Source organism: Corapipo altera, unplaced genomic scaffold, assembly GCF_003945725.1.
Source record: "Corapipo altera isolate COAL_440 unplaced genomic scaffold, ASM394572v1 116, whole genome shotgun sequence".
Taxonomy (NCBI): domain Eukaryota; kingdom Metazoa; phylum Chordata; class Aves; order Passeriformes; family Pipridae; genus Corapipo; species Corapipo altera.
In genome coordinates, this window is record NW_020884953.1 from 2,394,892 (window position 1) to 2,411,903 (window position 17,012).

General features: G+C 39.2%; 1 protein-coding gene across 3 annotated transcripts in view; it reads right to left on the reverse strand.

The window, feature by feature from the left end:
- RCAN2 (regulator of calcineurin 2) overlaps positions 1 to 17,012 on the reverse strand; it is an 80,086-nt gene that overhangs the window by 26,308 nt on the left and 36,766 nt on the right. The window contains exon 1 of one of the 3 annotated variants that reach the window (XM_027663472.1): positions 10,469 to 10,921. The exons of the other annotated variants lie outside the window; for them this stretch is intronic. Within the exon in view, the coding sequence (XP_027519273.1) occupies positions 10,469 to 10,555 (87 nt within the window). The 5' untranslated portion in view covers positions 10,556 to 10,921. Of the gene's footprint in view, positions 1 to 10,468; positions 10,922 to 17,012 lie in introns of those variants that run through there. 3 annotated transcript variants of the gene reach the window in all.

Consider the following 17,012-nt stretch of genomic DNA (forward strand, 5'->3'; position numbering starts at 1 on the left):
TTTAAACTAAAGAGGGAAGGTTTAGACTGGACCTAAGGAAGAAGTTTTTTACATTGAGAGTGGTGAGGCCCTGGCACAGATTGCCCAGAGAAGCTGTGGATGCTCTATCCCTGGAAGTGTTCAAGGTCAGGCTGGATGGGGCTTGGAGCAACCTGGTCTAGTGGAAGATGTCCCTGCCCATGGCAAGGAGTTGGAAAGAGATGATATCTGAAAGTCACTTTGAACCCCAACCATGCAGTGATTCTTCATTTGTTTCGATCACAGAAGTACGATACTGCTGACTATTACCCACTGCAATTCACTAGAACTCGAGACACGTGCATCACACAACTGCTTACACATGAGCATCTCTTCATAGAGCTGTGACTTTAATTTCTTTTCAGGTGTTCTCTTTTGTACTAAATTTCATCCTGTTGCTCAATTAAAGATTGTTCAGAATTTTGACCCTGCCCCACCAGAACACTGTCATCCACATGTTTTTTAAGGTTTTTCTCTGTTGACTACTGTCATTAATCTCAACTTGGTTCCAGGAAGAAACATGTGAGCTTATCGACTTAGATGTCTTCACCATTTGAGAATGAACTGGTTCTGGTTTAGACATCCCGTAAACAACTATGCACCCACCTTACGGAAATTATATTTAGAATGTAGATTACTTATGGAAATTATCTGAACAGTGTGAAAGTTTCAGTCAAAATATCTACATTCCACATCTCTTTTATCACACTTATCCTGCTGCCCTATCAAACAAGGAAGGCATATTGGTTTCACATGATTTGGTCTAGACAATCCAGGTCTAATTATTTCCAAAGTACTTACAAACTTATTTCCAAAATTCAAGTCAGACAAAAATAACCTGTAATTATCCAGGCCTTTCTCCCCATCATCCTTTTAAACGCAAATGCTATTTCTTTCTTTCCATCTCCCATCCTCAGCAGTCTCTTTATAACCTATGAATTCTCAAAGATAATTTCATATAGTAAAAAATTATTTCAACTACATCCATAAGCATTCTTAGGTAGATTTCTAGCAGGTCCTGTACACTTAAATAAATGTCTTACTGACGTATTTTTAGCAGTTTTTCTCTGCTCTGGCCACTACTAGGGTTGGGTTTTTTTCTATTAATGTAGCTGATTATCTTTCAAGCCCTTTATACAAGACACATGAAATCAGTCACATCATAACTCCCCTCACATTATGTATCTTGTTGTTAATGGATTTGCACATTGTTTTTTCTCTTAATTTTTATACATCACAAAACTTTCCTTGTTCTTATTTAAAACCTCTGTTAGTTAAAATTTATTTTGTGATTTTGCACACTTGATTTATGTATGGATGTATATATATATATGAATCCTTAACCTGCTGTAAAGTAAAAGGAGTATCTGATCTAGCTCTAATAGTTTCTTAATGTACATCCCATCTGTCCTTTGCATCAGGATAGATATTCTCCATTATGCATTGAAAAGTGCCTCCTTAGCTGCTAATTCTCATGTACTTGGTCTCCCAGATAATCTTCTTAGGAAACACTATTTACCAGCTCCATAAGGTTGCTCAAAATGTCTTTTCAAAACAAGTTTTCCTTGTTCATCTGGTTTCAGACTTTATTTCAAAAGCTTACTTCAAAATAATTTTCCACACCAGTACTTGCCACTATTAATTTCTTCTATAATTGATAAAATCAAAATATTAAATCAAATTAAATTACCTACCTCCATTTGCAAACAAATGCACACAGAACATTTTCATTATTTGATATATCACATCTTACTGTATCACTTACTTTCAACAGTTTAAAAATTATTATTTATTTCTAATATCATCTACCACACTGAACAAAAACAACATGGGAAAACACACAGTTCCTTCTTGCATTCCAGAAAGATGAAGCAGAAAGAAAGACAAAGAAGGTAGTAATAAGATATATTAAAAAAATAGATTTGATTTTCTTGGTAAGCTTTCCAAAATATTTTCTGTCCCATGCATGCATATGTAGTCTATCCATGTTCAATCATTTAATTCCTTATGAGACATTTAACAGCAAAAAATTTTGAGGAGGGTGTTGAAAGAAGAGCAGCAGCAACCCAGAGTAACAGTTCATAAAGGGATTTTGTTACCTGTAGGTGGAAGATGCTTTCAGGAAAGTAGAAAGCTGTCAAGATTAATTTAACTAAGGTTTTAATGATGCTAACACCTGCCTGCTAAAAGCTTTGTCACGAAGTCTTCCTTTTTTAGACTATCAATGGGTTTTTTTGGCATCTTGTGTCATCTTCTACCCTTGATAATTCCACTACAGCATGAGAAGTCAGTCATCTGTTCCCACCTTGGTCTTCCATTGATTATTCTTGTTCTCATCAACTCTCCCTCCATCCTGACTTCCCTGCCATTGTCACCCTCTCACTCAGAAGTCCTGCCACAACCTTCCTTCCCTTCCCCAGCCTCCACAAGGGTTTTCTCCACTCTTGGTCTTTCACCACGGAAGCACTTCTTCACAGTAACTTCCATCCTCTGAAACACTATGCTCCCCTTCCTCATTTCAGCCACATTTTGCTTAAACTTAACTTCTTTCCTCCTCCCTCAGGTTAAAACCACAGCTTGGAGGACTTCCACCTCTGACCTGCCCCTTAAAGATATTTGGTTCTCTTAAAGAAATGTTCCTCTTTGAGGGAAAAAGGCCATTTCTGATGGTAGGTGGGTTTTGGTTTTGTTGTTTTGTATCAGCACTAGCAAATAAAAAAACAATCCCCCAAACAAAACACAACACACATCACATCACCCCCAAAACAACTAACAAGGACCCACAACAAAACAACAGCCACAGAGAAGTGGTGGTTAAAACAAATTTCCCAGTATAGGTCTAATTATTTAGACAATTAAAAACCTTTTATTCTTAGTGGTTTAGTTATTGGTTTTCTTTAAGAAATATGGAAAAGCAGCCAAAACTGAATGAACCTTATCACTGGGCAAGAGAATACACGGCAAAGGATGATGAAACTTGAGGTTGGTAAAGTTTGAATAAGATTTGTACAGCTAATAAAACAAAAATCTTCTTATCTCCTCCATAAATGGAATTTCTTTTATTGAGAGGATTAGCAGGGTTTTGTTACCATAAGTTGTTCATCTGCCTCACACCAGCACATCTGACCTACATGAACAAAAGAACAAGTGAGATTTCTGCAAGGTTACCTCTTCTCTGGCCAAGTCATGAGTATAACACAGCAGAAGTCATGCTGCATGATTCAGCTGTATGAATCACCTCTACCTTTTCATGGCCAGCATATTACTCACTACAGGAGAGATTCTTCTGTGAGTGACAAACTGAGCTGCAGAAATTCCCCTGTACAGCTGCCTCTTGCTACTGCTCTGAGCACAACAGGTTCATTGGTTTTCTCAGCTCAGTGACTATTATTTTAACAGATGGGAATATCTGGTGCTGCAAAACTGGAGGCTCTTCCATGCTGCAGAATATTGCTCCTGCTAAATATGAAGCCATCCTGCAAGATAAAGTCAGCCTCTCTATCCAGATGCTGCCAAAATCTAATGGAGATTCTGAAAAGTAGCAAGTTTGGGCTAGTTAAAAAAACAAACAAATAACAACAACAACAAAAAAACCCCAACCAAAGCCAGCTATTAAGTAAGCAAAGCTCCTTGGTCTCTGGAAAACATCAACTGCTCAATAACATTTGAGACTGAACATCTACAGAAACTGATTGTTAAAACCAAGGGCTACTAATTACACCAGCTCTGATCCATTCCAATCCAGCTTCCTAATCAGAAAACTTACTTCCTGGTTCCTTAATTCTCCATCTGCAAGTGAGAATACTTGGAATTTTATCTGTTTTATCTATAACATCACTTTGAGGTTTTTCAGAAACTCCAGGTGTACAGAACAGACACACTGCCATGGAGATGCTGCTGCAGCACCCAGCCCGTCCAGCTGATTTCCCATTCTGCAAGGACAATGGGGCTGTTTACTCCATCAGAGCTGCCACAAACAGAGGCTTCTCCCTGATTCAGTAACAACAGAAATTCCACATAGGGACAATTAAACACATCATGAGAACACTGATGTTATGAGAAGGTGGTCTGCGCTTTCAGGAATTGACATGAACAAAGCAAAAATGAACATGAATTCTAGATGGAAAACGGATTGCAGCCAAACTCAATGGCTGCACATGCATTTTAGAAGCAATGGCAATGAGGAAAAAAAGGGGAGAGGTTTACTGTTTGGCAAAAAAAATTTAAATGTGCAATATCCTATACTGCAGTTAGTGCAGAGAGCAGCTAAGTTGTCATGCCTCACACTGGCAGCAACTGAGGCTCATCCGTATGTCCTACAACAAACACGAGAGTCAAGACTCAACAACAGAAGTCAATAAATACAGTTACTTCAAAGAGGGTTGGACAGTACAGTCTCAGAAATCTCCCAAGGGGGAAATTTTAATTCTGCTGGCATTTGCAAGGAGAAGGTGCTTATTGACACTTAGTCATATTAATGGGGGAAATTTTCACGAAAAGCTCTTGCACACAAAGCTGGTACCACTGTAAATATGGAGATGGAAAACACACACTTTTCCAGCAGCTGAGCACTGACTGGAAGCTTTGCTTGGCCAGTTTCTGGACCTTGGCAGCCTGTACGTTAGCCAAGTGTTTGATAAACAGTGGTAGTCTTCTTCTTTAGCATGTCTTTTCCAAGGAAGAATTCTCTGCTAAAGACCACACTGTCATGGTTGTCTGCACGCCAGCACATGATTAGATAACATCTTCCAAAGCATACAGGCTGTTCAGCACATGAAAGATCAGAACTGAGTAGATTATTTAAGGCTTTTGATAGAATCACCCCTAGAAAATATTAAGGGAAGAACTGTCCAACCATAAAGCATATACATTAGTCTATGAACAAAAAAAAATATTAAAGATACATACAAGGTTGGTGCAGACCTCTGCCTCAAAACCTCTTCACTCAGTATCAAAGCTTAGTCATGCTAAGCAGCAGCAAACAGCATCAGTAAAATTTGAGACAAAAGAGTGTACATGTACAGCACCTTCAGAGGAGAATGAGACTAGATCACTACAGACCTGAAAACATGTCCTAGATTTTATTTTACTTTTTTTTGAGAAAAACAAAGAATTTGGATAGTTCGCCTCTCTAGGTTCTTCTGGGAATTCCAGCCAAATGACAAATCTGTATCACACTTGTATTTGTATTACGAGTGCCTCAGTCTTTAGCTGTACTGATTAATTCATCAAATCTGCTGAAGAAAATCATCATCTCTTCACTGCTCCTCACATAGGCCGGGCTATTTATCAGCATAATTGCAAGGTCCATCTTACTGTATTACCTGCCTTGGATTATTGCTGCACTTTCTACCAACGCATTCTAGCTCTTATTTATTTTCATTTGAGAAATTGCTCATTGTCTAGTTATCCTTATGAAGGGGAAATATCTTCATGTGACTTCCATCAGAAAGGAGGATCAGAGAGAATACAAAACTGCTGTTCCCTGTTAGCATTAAAAGGGTCAAGAAGGAGAAACAGAAAGCTTGTCCATATTCCAGCTGCTTAAGAACCTGCAGCTGCCACTGACCTCTGGTGAAACAGCAGCATTCCCTTCTTCTGAGTCAAGGGAAAAGCAAATACAAGTAATTGAAGGTAACCCCAAAGGGCACATCATGACTTAGGTGTCTTACCACTGTTTCACTTATTTAGAAGCTTCTTAAAGACTTTAGTTGCCTTCACAAGGGGCTATTAGAAGGACAGAGGCAAAGCCTAACCTATGTCTGTAACACAGGTTATCAGCAGCACCTCAGTGAGCCCCAGGTTTGCTGGCTCAGAGTCTCTCAGGGCTGACACTGAAGCCCACAGCAGGGTCACTGTGCTGGAAACAGCACTGTGACATCTGGGAAGCTCCTCTTTAATGCTTACTCTAGACGAAGACAGACAGTAAGCAGAAATCAAAAGACATCTATGTCTTTTTCTCCAGCAGAACTATTGGATCCTGCAGATTTCACAGACACAATCTTATCTGCAAATAGAAATAACTGCCAACTATAGAAAATGCCAACAGAAGTTATAAAGTAGACCTTTCTAGCCATCAGGGTATTTTTGGTAGTCATGCTGTTGTTTGGTTCCCTCCTTAAAGCCTGTCTGTGGAGTCTTATGACTGTGCAACAGTCTCTTCCCACAAACCAAGCTCATGTGGCTAAGGAGAAGAATTTAAACAAAGAAACCCAGAAACTCTCTCAGTAAGTCATGCTTTCTGCCACTGGACAGCTGGCAGCATCTAGAGGGGCAGCTACACTCCTTTTCCTCCAGCTTTCTTCACTTGACTCTAATCTTAAAGCACTTAAACTTTAAACCTCAGAACATCTTTGTAAATGAGCCACTTGTACAAGCAGAGAATTGAAGTGGAAAGCAAAAACCACAACCATCTAGTGTGCTTTTGCCCTCTAGACCTCAGAAGTTTAGTCTACTAAACCTCTCAAAGGCAACTGCAGGGCAGTGACTGACCTCCAACCCATCCATCCCAAACAATTCCTATTAGCAGGGTGCTCGCTGGAGCGTTGGAACTGAGTAATGAGTTTACAGATTGACAGAGATCCTGCTCCAATGGGATTAATGCTCCAAAGCTATATAGTCAAAACAGTGAAACTATTTCTACTATTTCCCTTTGCTGCCTTGCTCATGTCCACATCATTTTTTCCTGCATTAAGATAATGGCCCCATCCACATTACTTTACGTTACTGTCTTCAGATAAAAACGTGATCATTAGTGCCAAGTTGTCCCAGTCCTATCTTGCTTCTGAGGAGAACAGTGCATGTGAGCATAACTGAAGAGGGAATATGTTGAATTAATCACATAAGAACATGTTGCTTAGAGTAAGAAGCCTGAGTTTAAATTCTCTGCCACTGTGTCAGTGATGTCTGGAATTCTCTATTAGAAATAAACAAGATATTCATTAACTAATTGCTTATATAACAAAGATCATTACATAAAATTATCATCTAGAGGCACTGAAAGAAGAATTTTAATTATCCAGGTGAATTTCAAAGCAGAACTGCACTTCATGACTTCTGTGGTTTCCTTCTCAACTTCACCAGTTCCAATCTGCAGGCACTGTACAGTCAGTAACATGTTGATTAGCCTGACCCAATTTTAGATTGGAAAAGACAATTCAAAGCAGCAGCTGATCAAAACTGAGAGGCTGGTTGGCCGGGTTCATGGATGACAAACCAACAGTGCCAGTGCTGTGAGCCAGCTCCCATTTCCAGGGCAGCTATACAAACCTTTGTTTGTTGAAAGGATGAGACTCTCCAAACGCTGCAACGAAAAAGCTTTGCCTTCAGTACTAAGTAATTGCTCCCCTGCTCCAGAGGCCAAATGGAAAAAGAAGTGTTTCCAAGCCTGACTGCCAGATGCTAAGAGCACAGTGCCTACAACAAGGTTGCCTCCATAGGTGGAAAAGCAGCAATAAGTTGGAGAGCTCCAAGCCCTGTGCCCAGTGTCAGCTTTGTGTAAGAACTGCCCAGCACTGAAGGGTCAGTGCTCTTGAGAATTGGCAGCTTTGAGGAGTCCCCATTGCCACCTGCAGCAAGAGCTGCTGCTCCAGAGCCTAAACACACTGAGCTCTGCCACTGCAGGCCAGGCACCCCCTTCCAACTCTCAGGAGCGGCCAAACCACACACCACAAGCGACAAAGAGATGGCTCCCTGCAGCCAACATCCTTCTCCCAAGTTTCACAGGAGAATTGTGGCTCCCTGCAGTCAGCATCCTTCTTCCAAACCTCATGGGAGAACAGTGTCTCACTGCAGACCATATCCTTCTCTCAAGCCTCATGCCAGTTCTGAACCTAAACAGAAATCAAGTGAGATATGCTGTAAGCATATCCTAAACCCTAAACACAGTCCTTGCTGATATCAGAGAACTACTTCTACAGGACTAAGAGTTCATTTGAGCAAATCTCCCCAAGCACCACATGTATCGTAAAATCTTTAATATCTGTTCCACCACTGAAGGAACGTTCCCTTCACACAGCCAGAAGGTTCCCTACTAAAAAACTTCCCCCTACATGAAAAGCTTTATTGGAGAAGAAAATGGAAGGGACAATAGCCTAGACTTCAGCTGTCAATGATATTTGTGCCTTCCTGCTGACCTGCACAAGGGCTGGACAGAGGGGTGGATACTCATGGGAGAACAGGGCAGGGGAGAAGGCAGGATTTCTGTGCTTTCTTTTGTTCTTTTAACTTCAACTTCCATCCCCATCGCTTCTCAGAAACAGCCTCTTCCCATTTTAACCCTAAAGCTTGATGTTCCCCATCCTATCAAAGTCACAGAAACATTTTTATGCTGACTGGACCATACTGTCACAACAAAAAACCCGACCTTGAAGTGAACCCCTCTTGCAGGCACACAAAAAAAAATCCTCTTTTTTCCCTGCAGGTCTCCTGGGAGTGATCCGAGAGCAGTAGGTCTCTCCACCTTTAAACTATCAGTAGCACTGAAACTTTCACAGAGAGGATGCCCACACTGCTGGCTGCTGTGTGGAGAGCCTGGGGATGAGCACAGAGCTGGCCAGGCTTAGGCAGCAGTTTGATGACAACTGGGTGAAAATGAGCCTGCAGTGAGCTCTGGGTCACTCAGGACACACTGCTGGCAGCATCTAAGCCAGGCAACTTCGAAGTAGACTTAGCATTTCTGAGCTGCAGTGCAGTCTGCAGTGCAGTCCCCACTGTAAATATACCCAAAGTCTTTGCAATCAACATTTTAATTCAGACATAAGGAAAAAAAAAAAACAAAAACCACAAAACCCAGCAGTTTTAACCAGAGCAAGCAAGGTACAGGAAGTTCAAGTAATATGAAAGGGATTGCAGTTCCTGCAACTGCAATGTTTCTGTAACCCTTTTGTTCTCTTTTATCTCATGTTTCTGGCCCACACTTTCCAGATGCTGCAGCTTAAATAAGGCTAATCAAAGTCTTGCCTAAGTCAATGGAATGTTTTCTGCTGATTTATGGAAGCCAAAATTTTGCTTTTTCATTGCTACTGAAATGTGAATAAGATACAAGAAGCTCACTACAACTTTAATTTCTTTGCATAGTCTTAGACTGAACGTGCATCATATAATAAAAGACAGTTGATCCAGATATGAGTTCATATCAATGCAAGTGTAAATCCTACATGTTAAAAAATATGTTCTTAAGTTAAAAAAAAAAGAAAAAGAAGAAAAAAGGAATAAGCAGATGAACATTTTACTACTTCAAAATAATACAGGAAACATGTCCCAGTGCAGGCAAAACTGCTCATCTGAATCATTCCTCTGAATTAATCACTATTTCATCTCTAAATCCAGTATGAAACTGTTAAGGAAAAGCTTCTTAAATTAAGAAGAATCTCTTGCTGCCAACACAAAAGCATTTGTACAAACTATACATGATCTCACCTGGTAACAAACTAACAGGGAAATAAAAATCATCATAACCTCTTGCAAATCAAAGTAGTTTTATTTCCAGATATTTCCACTGGCTTCAATGTTTGATTCAGAATCAAACAGAACAGAGATTCAAAGTTTGACCTCCAATTTGTAAATCCTTTTTACCCTGTTCCATTCTTTCAATACTAAGAACAATCAGATTAGAAACTAATTTTCTCTGTACCTTTGTCCTTTAAATAAACTGCTGAATAACGCTGTATTACGCCTGTGAGCTCTTTCAGATGATCTGTGAAAAGCATACTTAAAATTCCTCTTTCAAACTTAATTTGCAGTGATTTTCTTGCAGTAATATGAGAATAAATGAAAAAGATAATTGATTTCAAAAGTAAGCAATTACACACAATGACTTTTCTACAGCAGTTGTCTAATTAAGAGACTATGAGCCCAACCTTAGATTTAAGCACTGTTTATCAAGTAATCATATGATATGCAAGATGCACAACTTTTTGTGTCCTGTTACATTGCAGATGCACCAAAACACTTGCTACAAACTTTTAACCCTTTGCAAAAATTTATACCTGCACTCATGATTTGAATCTGAAGGAAAGAAACAGCTACTCTTGAACTGCGTAAAAATATCTGAAGGTTATCAGCATTGATAAATAACATTTATGGCAAGACTGATCTAAAAAGTGGCACTGGACTAAAAATAACTTGACAAAATTAACAATGAAAGATTTTTTATGAATATGAAACATGCATATGCACAGATGTCAGTTATATAACCCATTTCTTATATCATTAAAGAGTAAATACCAGCCTATTCTTTCAGCTTATCAAAACACAGTAAAAAGCAGGCACAATTCCTCTCCCATATTTCTCTCTCCTAATTAACAGAATTTTTTTTTAACTGCGAGTCTTTTACTACTGCAGCAGAATCTCATCTGCCTCCTTATTCTGAATGGCTACATACAAGTGCCTATTGCTCCCAAAGGCTTTTCTAAGAAGCATCTGTAACAAAAGAACTGAAGGCTCATACCTTAACCTCTTGGTTGGCAAAAATCTCCACATCAACCCCACAGGCAACCAGAGTGGAAACATCACAGTCCATGCTACGGGCTGGCATCCCCCGCCCTTGAACACAGAGTTAGGCAAGCTCAGAGTAACAAACGGTTGGAAGGAAAAAAATAAATAAATAACAAAAAAATCTTCAGTTCAGTACTGCAATTGAACAGTCCAAAATTCTGCCTCAATGACTGCAAGCTTCCGGCACGAGCTCTTTGCACTAAACTGAGTTGCTCCTTGCCTTTCCCCCGTACACCCACCAACTGAGCAGGCACAGCATAGTAACAGCGCTATTCCATCTCTCATGGCAATGACATCACCACAAAGACTGACATAAGCTAAATCTATTTTTTCAACCCTTTTATCTCTAGGCAGCACGGTGGATCAAATTGAACATGATTATGTGCTAAATCTGAACTCGGACTAAATCAATTCATGCAGCGTTCACTGTCAACTGAGTCATAGCTGTTGTTTCAGCTGAGTGCTTATGTTGGCAAAAAAAAAGATCGCCTGACACTGAAAGCTCCGCTCTGAGTGTAAATTAACCCAGCATTTAAAGCCACCAAGCTCAAGGTAGGATTCGCTACTTTATTGTACTTTAAAATCTACAGCAGGGCACTAATGAAAAAAACCCAACCAAATCAACAAAACCCTCAGCATTCTGGTTTTAATAGCTTTAAGTATTCTTTTTTAATAATGCACGTTCCATAACCCCACACACGGGATTAGAGAACATCTAGTCCTATCATCAGGAGTGATCAACACACTGCAAATTTGATCTCAGCGCTTCGACATACACGTTGCACTGTGACTCATCCCCAGGAAGATCAGAGGCATGTTGGTGTGTGATTTGGAAATCAATACCCCTTCAAAAGAACAGAACATGAAAATTTCCTTGAAATTAGGGCTCCGCACTAGGCAGCCTCTATACCATCCATCCTTGGGGTTAACCCTTCACAAATATAACAGTGTTCAACTGAAAGAACAGATATGAGTAAATTGACACCTGCTGACTCAGGTGTTTATTCTTTGCAAGTTTATTTTTTTAATTATAGAAATAAAATATCTACAAATTAGGGACTTCTAAAGTGATCTTTATCCCAGACTGGCACCATTACTTCTCCTCTACCATTTCATTCTTGTGATCCATAATTACTCATAATTTTTGTAGGCCTAGAATTGACATTTATGGATAAATCAGATTAACAGGTAGAATTTAAACGTAACTATTGATATGAACCTAGGAACAGCTGATAGCTCAGTGTAAGAGACTGCTCTGTTTAACTCCACTTCATTGACAGATATACTTATAACATCTATATTTGATGTTAGGGAGAAATTCTTTACAGTGAGGGTGGTGAGACACTGGCACAGGTTGCCAAGAAAAGCTGGCAACACTTCCATCCCTGGAAGTGTTCAAGGCCAGGCTGGGTGAGGCTTGGAGCAACCTATTCTAGTCCTGCCCATGGCAGGGGTTTGGAACAAGATGGTCTTTAAGGTTCCTTGCAACCAAACCACTCTTTGATTCTGGTGTTGCAGCTTGTACCCCGTTCTGTGATGCTGCACAGAGTTTGCTACTGACAATTAAACCAGGTTGTCTAAAACTCCCTCAGTCACATACGTTGAGCCACAGTCAGTTCAGGTTGCAAACTGACATACCCTTGATGAAATTCAAAATGAGGACACACAGGGAAAATACATGAAGTTTTTTGCACCAAAACTGTGCATTCAGAGATCTAAAAGCAGACGTGGCTCCAGATAAGCCTCCAGCCAACCCAGCTTCTTGCCTTACTCTTCTGCCAGCACTGTAAATTTGTTAAGTGCTGGGAATTCCAGATTAGCTGATGACAGGCCACCCTCTGACCAGTTACACACTCTTTATCCCTGCCAGCAGGTGGTGAGGTTAGATGCTGATACAGAAACGCCAAGATGTCTTATCAGAACATTGTTTTCTAAGTTCTATTAAATCATTTTCCCACTTTTTAACTTACATTTATAGTCATCTCCTCAGCAGTAATCACAAACTAAGATCTAAACCCAGGTCAGAAACATATCCCAGCGCTAAAGATTTTACAGAGCCAGACTACACCAACCAACAGAAATGGCAGCACAAGCCAGTAAACAAATCCATATTGTGTATTATTATCAATTGCTTTGTACACTGGTTACTTAATCACTGTCAAGATTTCTCATAAACCATAGGAAACCACCTTTTAGAAAGAATCTGAAGTTAATATTTTTATGCATGTTTAGAGGAACTTTTATTCATATATTCAAATACAATATATATGTGATAACAGAGGAAAAAGCCATAAAGATGCCTGAGTGAAGGTCTATGCAGACAGCAATGGAAAAATCACAGCACCAGAAAACTGAGAATGTAGTAAGTAGTTATCAAAGAGCTGGGAGGAAACACTGAAAGCAAAGATGAGTCATATGCATCTGAGCCTACTGAAAGTTTTAGCAGTAATGGACCAACAGGACAAAAACGTAACAAACATTTTAAAAAGGAAAAGATCAGGAATTAGGCAATGCTGGTCACTAAGGTCTGTAAAGGCATCGACAGTGAAAGCGATATCCAGCCTGAGAGTGGTTCCACACTGATGGAAAAAAGATCTGACAATATAGAGCTACACTGGATAGTTCCATAACAATTTCTTCCCTTTTTTTCACTTTTAAAACGGTCACCTATAAATTTCAATAGCCTTAATTTTCTTACAAAAAATGGTACCTGATGTGCAAACTGACCTGTTCCACTTCATGATTATTCCTGTACTTCTACTATTCATCTCCTTTCAAAAGAGAATCATCACAATTTTTCCACTCCATATGAGTAAGGAAACCTTACTGAGATCACAATTACTGTCATTTTTTTGCTGCTTCTTGCCTATTCCAAAGCATAACCTAATTCTTCCCCTTAAAAACCACTCTAGCTCACTAGGGTATTTTAGTGAGCTCTTTACAAGATAACCTAGTTGTTTTTGCTTCTCAAAAACAAAGATTACCTAACAGAAGAACTCTACAAAGCTTTCGAGTACTTCAACTTACATCTTTCAATATATGTCATATTCTATTTGTTACTGCTCACTTCTCATTTGAAATCAAGACATAGTCCTATGTGAAATTTTTTTCAGGGCATTCTACAACTGCTTATAGCCTCATCTAATGTTAATAAAAAAAATATTGGACATTTAAAAATTAATTAATATTGACTTATTTCTACAGTTCAGGAGACTTGTTTTTCAAACAAATTTTAAAAAAAGCATCTCAATTTCTTTTTAAAAAAAAATTCATAACTCTGGCTCTAGATGGGTCTGGCCAAATTCAGTTCACTAAACTCCCAAGAAAAAATGAAGTCATATTTCATGCATATTTTAAAGTATCAAATTTAATAAACAGAAATTGATACAGACACACATACACTTCAGCATATTACTGATACTCATTGAGTAGGTTCTCCAGATCACAAACTGCTACTAATCACAGCTTTTGCACTAACATGAGTCCAAGGAAAGCCTTGTTGGCAAGTGCTAAGCCAGAGGATTTGTAGATCATGTATACACCAAAAAGCTTCAGCTGAAAGCTAAAGGCTAGGCAATATATATAACTAATAAATACTGACCAGCACAAGAAGATTTTTTTCCCAAGTAAAACAATTGGTGCTGAGGACCTGACATCAACACTCTACCTATTTCAAGAGGGATTCTTCCAGGCTGCCTCTAGTAAGCCCTGTAGACTGGAAGCCAGCAGCAGCACAGTAGAAGCAGCCCTGGAGGCAGCCTTTGGTGTAGGTTCATCTGAAGGAACAACATCAGAGTGCTCTGTGACGTGAGCCAAAGCACCAGAGGTGGAACACCTTTCCAAAGAAAACAACTTGAACCAGAATGCAAATGTGAGTGCATCCAAAAGTACACAATGCCACTGCCATCCCCTAGCAATTTTACAGTGGGTTTAAGACCACAATCACTAATTCTGAGAATGGAAAGTAGAGAGTTTTGAACAGTCACTCAGAAGCTTCACAATTAATTTCAGGTTTTGTGCATAGTAACAATTGTGCAGAGAATTAAATGGGCACTGCTCACTATGTGTGATTATTTTGGGGGGGGGGTGGTGAATTTAGGAGCAATTGAGACCCACTTGTATAACTAGGCTAAGCACAGAAATACCAAGTTTTCACAGTTACAGGTATAGGCATCAGACAGGTTCTAGAACTCAAGAGTAATATTCCAGGTGGTATTGTTCCTTCACAGGCCCCAAAGTAATCCCACAGCATGACTAGACTGATGATTAACACTTGATGATCATACCTTATACTTGGATCAGTCTTTAAAAAGACAGAAAGCTTCCCCAGTCAAAAGGAAAATAAGCCATGTTGTTCCAGACAAGGACAATCTTGTGTTCTGGATTTGTACAGAGCCTGAGATAACACAGTTCTAGTCTTCAACCTGGAGTTGTTTTTCTGCTGTACTTATGGCTGTGCCTCAGCTCAATACATATAAGCAGAACCACAGACTTAAGACTTTTCAAGCTCAACTGTCAAGTCATCAAAACAACTTTTGCAAAATCCCAACCTTCATTTTGCAAACAAACTACTACTGATTTAGCCTTAGGGAAACTTCACTGGCTCTGGACCTCACAGTAACATCAGCCACATTGCAGCCAAAACCAGCAGCTAAATTAAGAAGCAAGCATGATTTTTTTTGCTCACTGGATGAAGCTTGTGCTCATTATTACAAGTACTAGAAGGGTTATTTCTGTAGCAGCTCTTCTTGCAGGTGCAAACCACATTAAGCGAATGTACAAATCCAGAAAAATAAAAAGTAATCCCACATCAATGACCCTGCCAGGCCTGAATGGAACACTGCAAATAGATTCACATTATGGCTGATTCAAATGTTTTTAATGATGTGCATCTTTACTGATCTCATTCAGCCTGCTGCACAAGTCAACAGTATTTAAACCATGCTCCTACCTGTTGCTAGGGACTTATTTTTACAAATACAATGTACAAATTTACAAATAATATACAAAATTTACAAATATAATTTACAATTAAAAATAATTTTAATGGAATTATAAACACTTTTGAAACCATATAAAAATTTAGTGACATAAGAGACAGGCCTGAAAAAAAGCCCAGGGGAAAAAGCCCAGAAAAAAATGACAGTTCTTCCAGTTTCTCTGTCTGCAGCAGAAGATAAGAAAGGCCAACCAGACACATTCTTCAGGAGCACAGTTAGCTCCTTCAAAGAGGTGTTTCACAAAGACTTAAAAGAAAATGGAATGCTGAAGACTGGGTAGGGTTCAGCTCAGCCATAGAAGGAAAATGAACAAGCATTTTTTTTTCTTATGACAGTGAGCACTGGCTCTTGCTACAGTAGATTACCCCCAAAAGGATGGAAGTACCAGATAAATCCAGCCAGAGGAACACACCAGCAACACAGCAGAACAGAGGAATCTGGGCCAAGAACTGGGATCTGACAACAGGAGTTTTGCTCATCTCTATCTGTGGTGCAACTTACACTCTGCACATATTAAAAGTCGAAAAGTTGGCATTTAAAATACATTACCTGATGCTATAAGCCAGCATCTCCATGCTAGATGAGTTAACTGCTACCTGGAAATAATATTCCCACTCTCAATTCCCAAACAGAATGGCCATCAAACTGTTTGGGAATATATCTTTTAGACAGTAAATTTAACTGGCATTTGCAGTAAATAAGGAACGATGAACTAGCCAACAGCTACAAAACCACTGATTTTTCCAAGATGAGTTTGATCCCTAAACTAAAGTTTCTACAAATCCCAAATTGGCATCAATTGTGGAAAAAAAAAGGGCTTTAATTAACCCCTTCTCATAACAAATAATCAGTCCTATGGTTTGAAAACTTTTAAAGACACAGAATTTTGTCCAGACTAGAAAAGAAGTTTAATTAAATTTAGAATAATGCTAGAATCAATAAATTCCTCATGCATGCAGAGACATTAGAGCTTGGAAAATGCGTTGTCTGGCCTTGATTTTTGGAAAAGTAACTTTTCTGTATTGTAAGTGATATTTTGCTTTTCTGTGTGCAACAATTTCTGTTAGTCACACTTACAGATCTCAGAATCTGAGCGCCTAAGGAAACAAAACAAATCATTAACATTATGAAGGATTTCTCTTTCTTCAATAAAGAGAATATCAAGCAACTCAAGGACCCACATATGCAGTGAGAATACTTCAGTGACTGCATAAACAACTGTGTCATTTAGCCCACATCACTTTGCTGTCTCATTTAGCTACACACAAGTTTCAGCTGTGAGTCAGAAATGCTCAGTTATTTTAACCGTATCATTCATAGTCCTTTGCTTCCAAGTATATGTGGGGAGGTGTGGGGGGGTGGAAATCCATAGGTGTGTCTTCTGTCTACTCAGAATGGTTACAAATCTGTGCCAGATCCACACACAAAAAAAGAACTGTTATGGTTCCAGACTACAAAGCCCTCTCTCTTGTAAAATGAACTGCTGCAGTTCAGAAG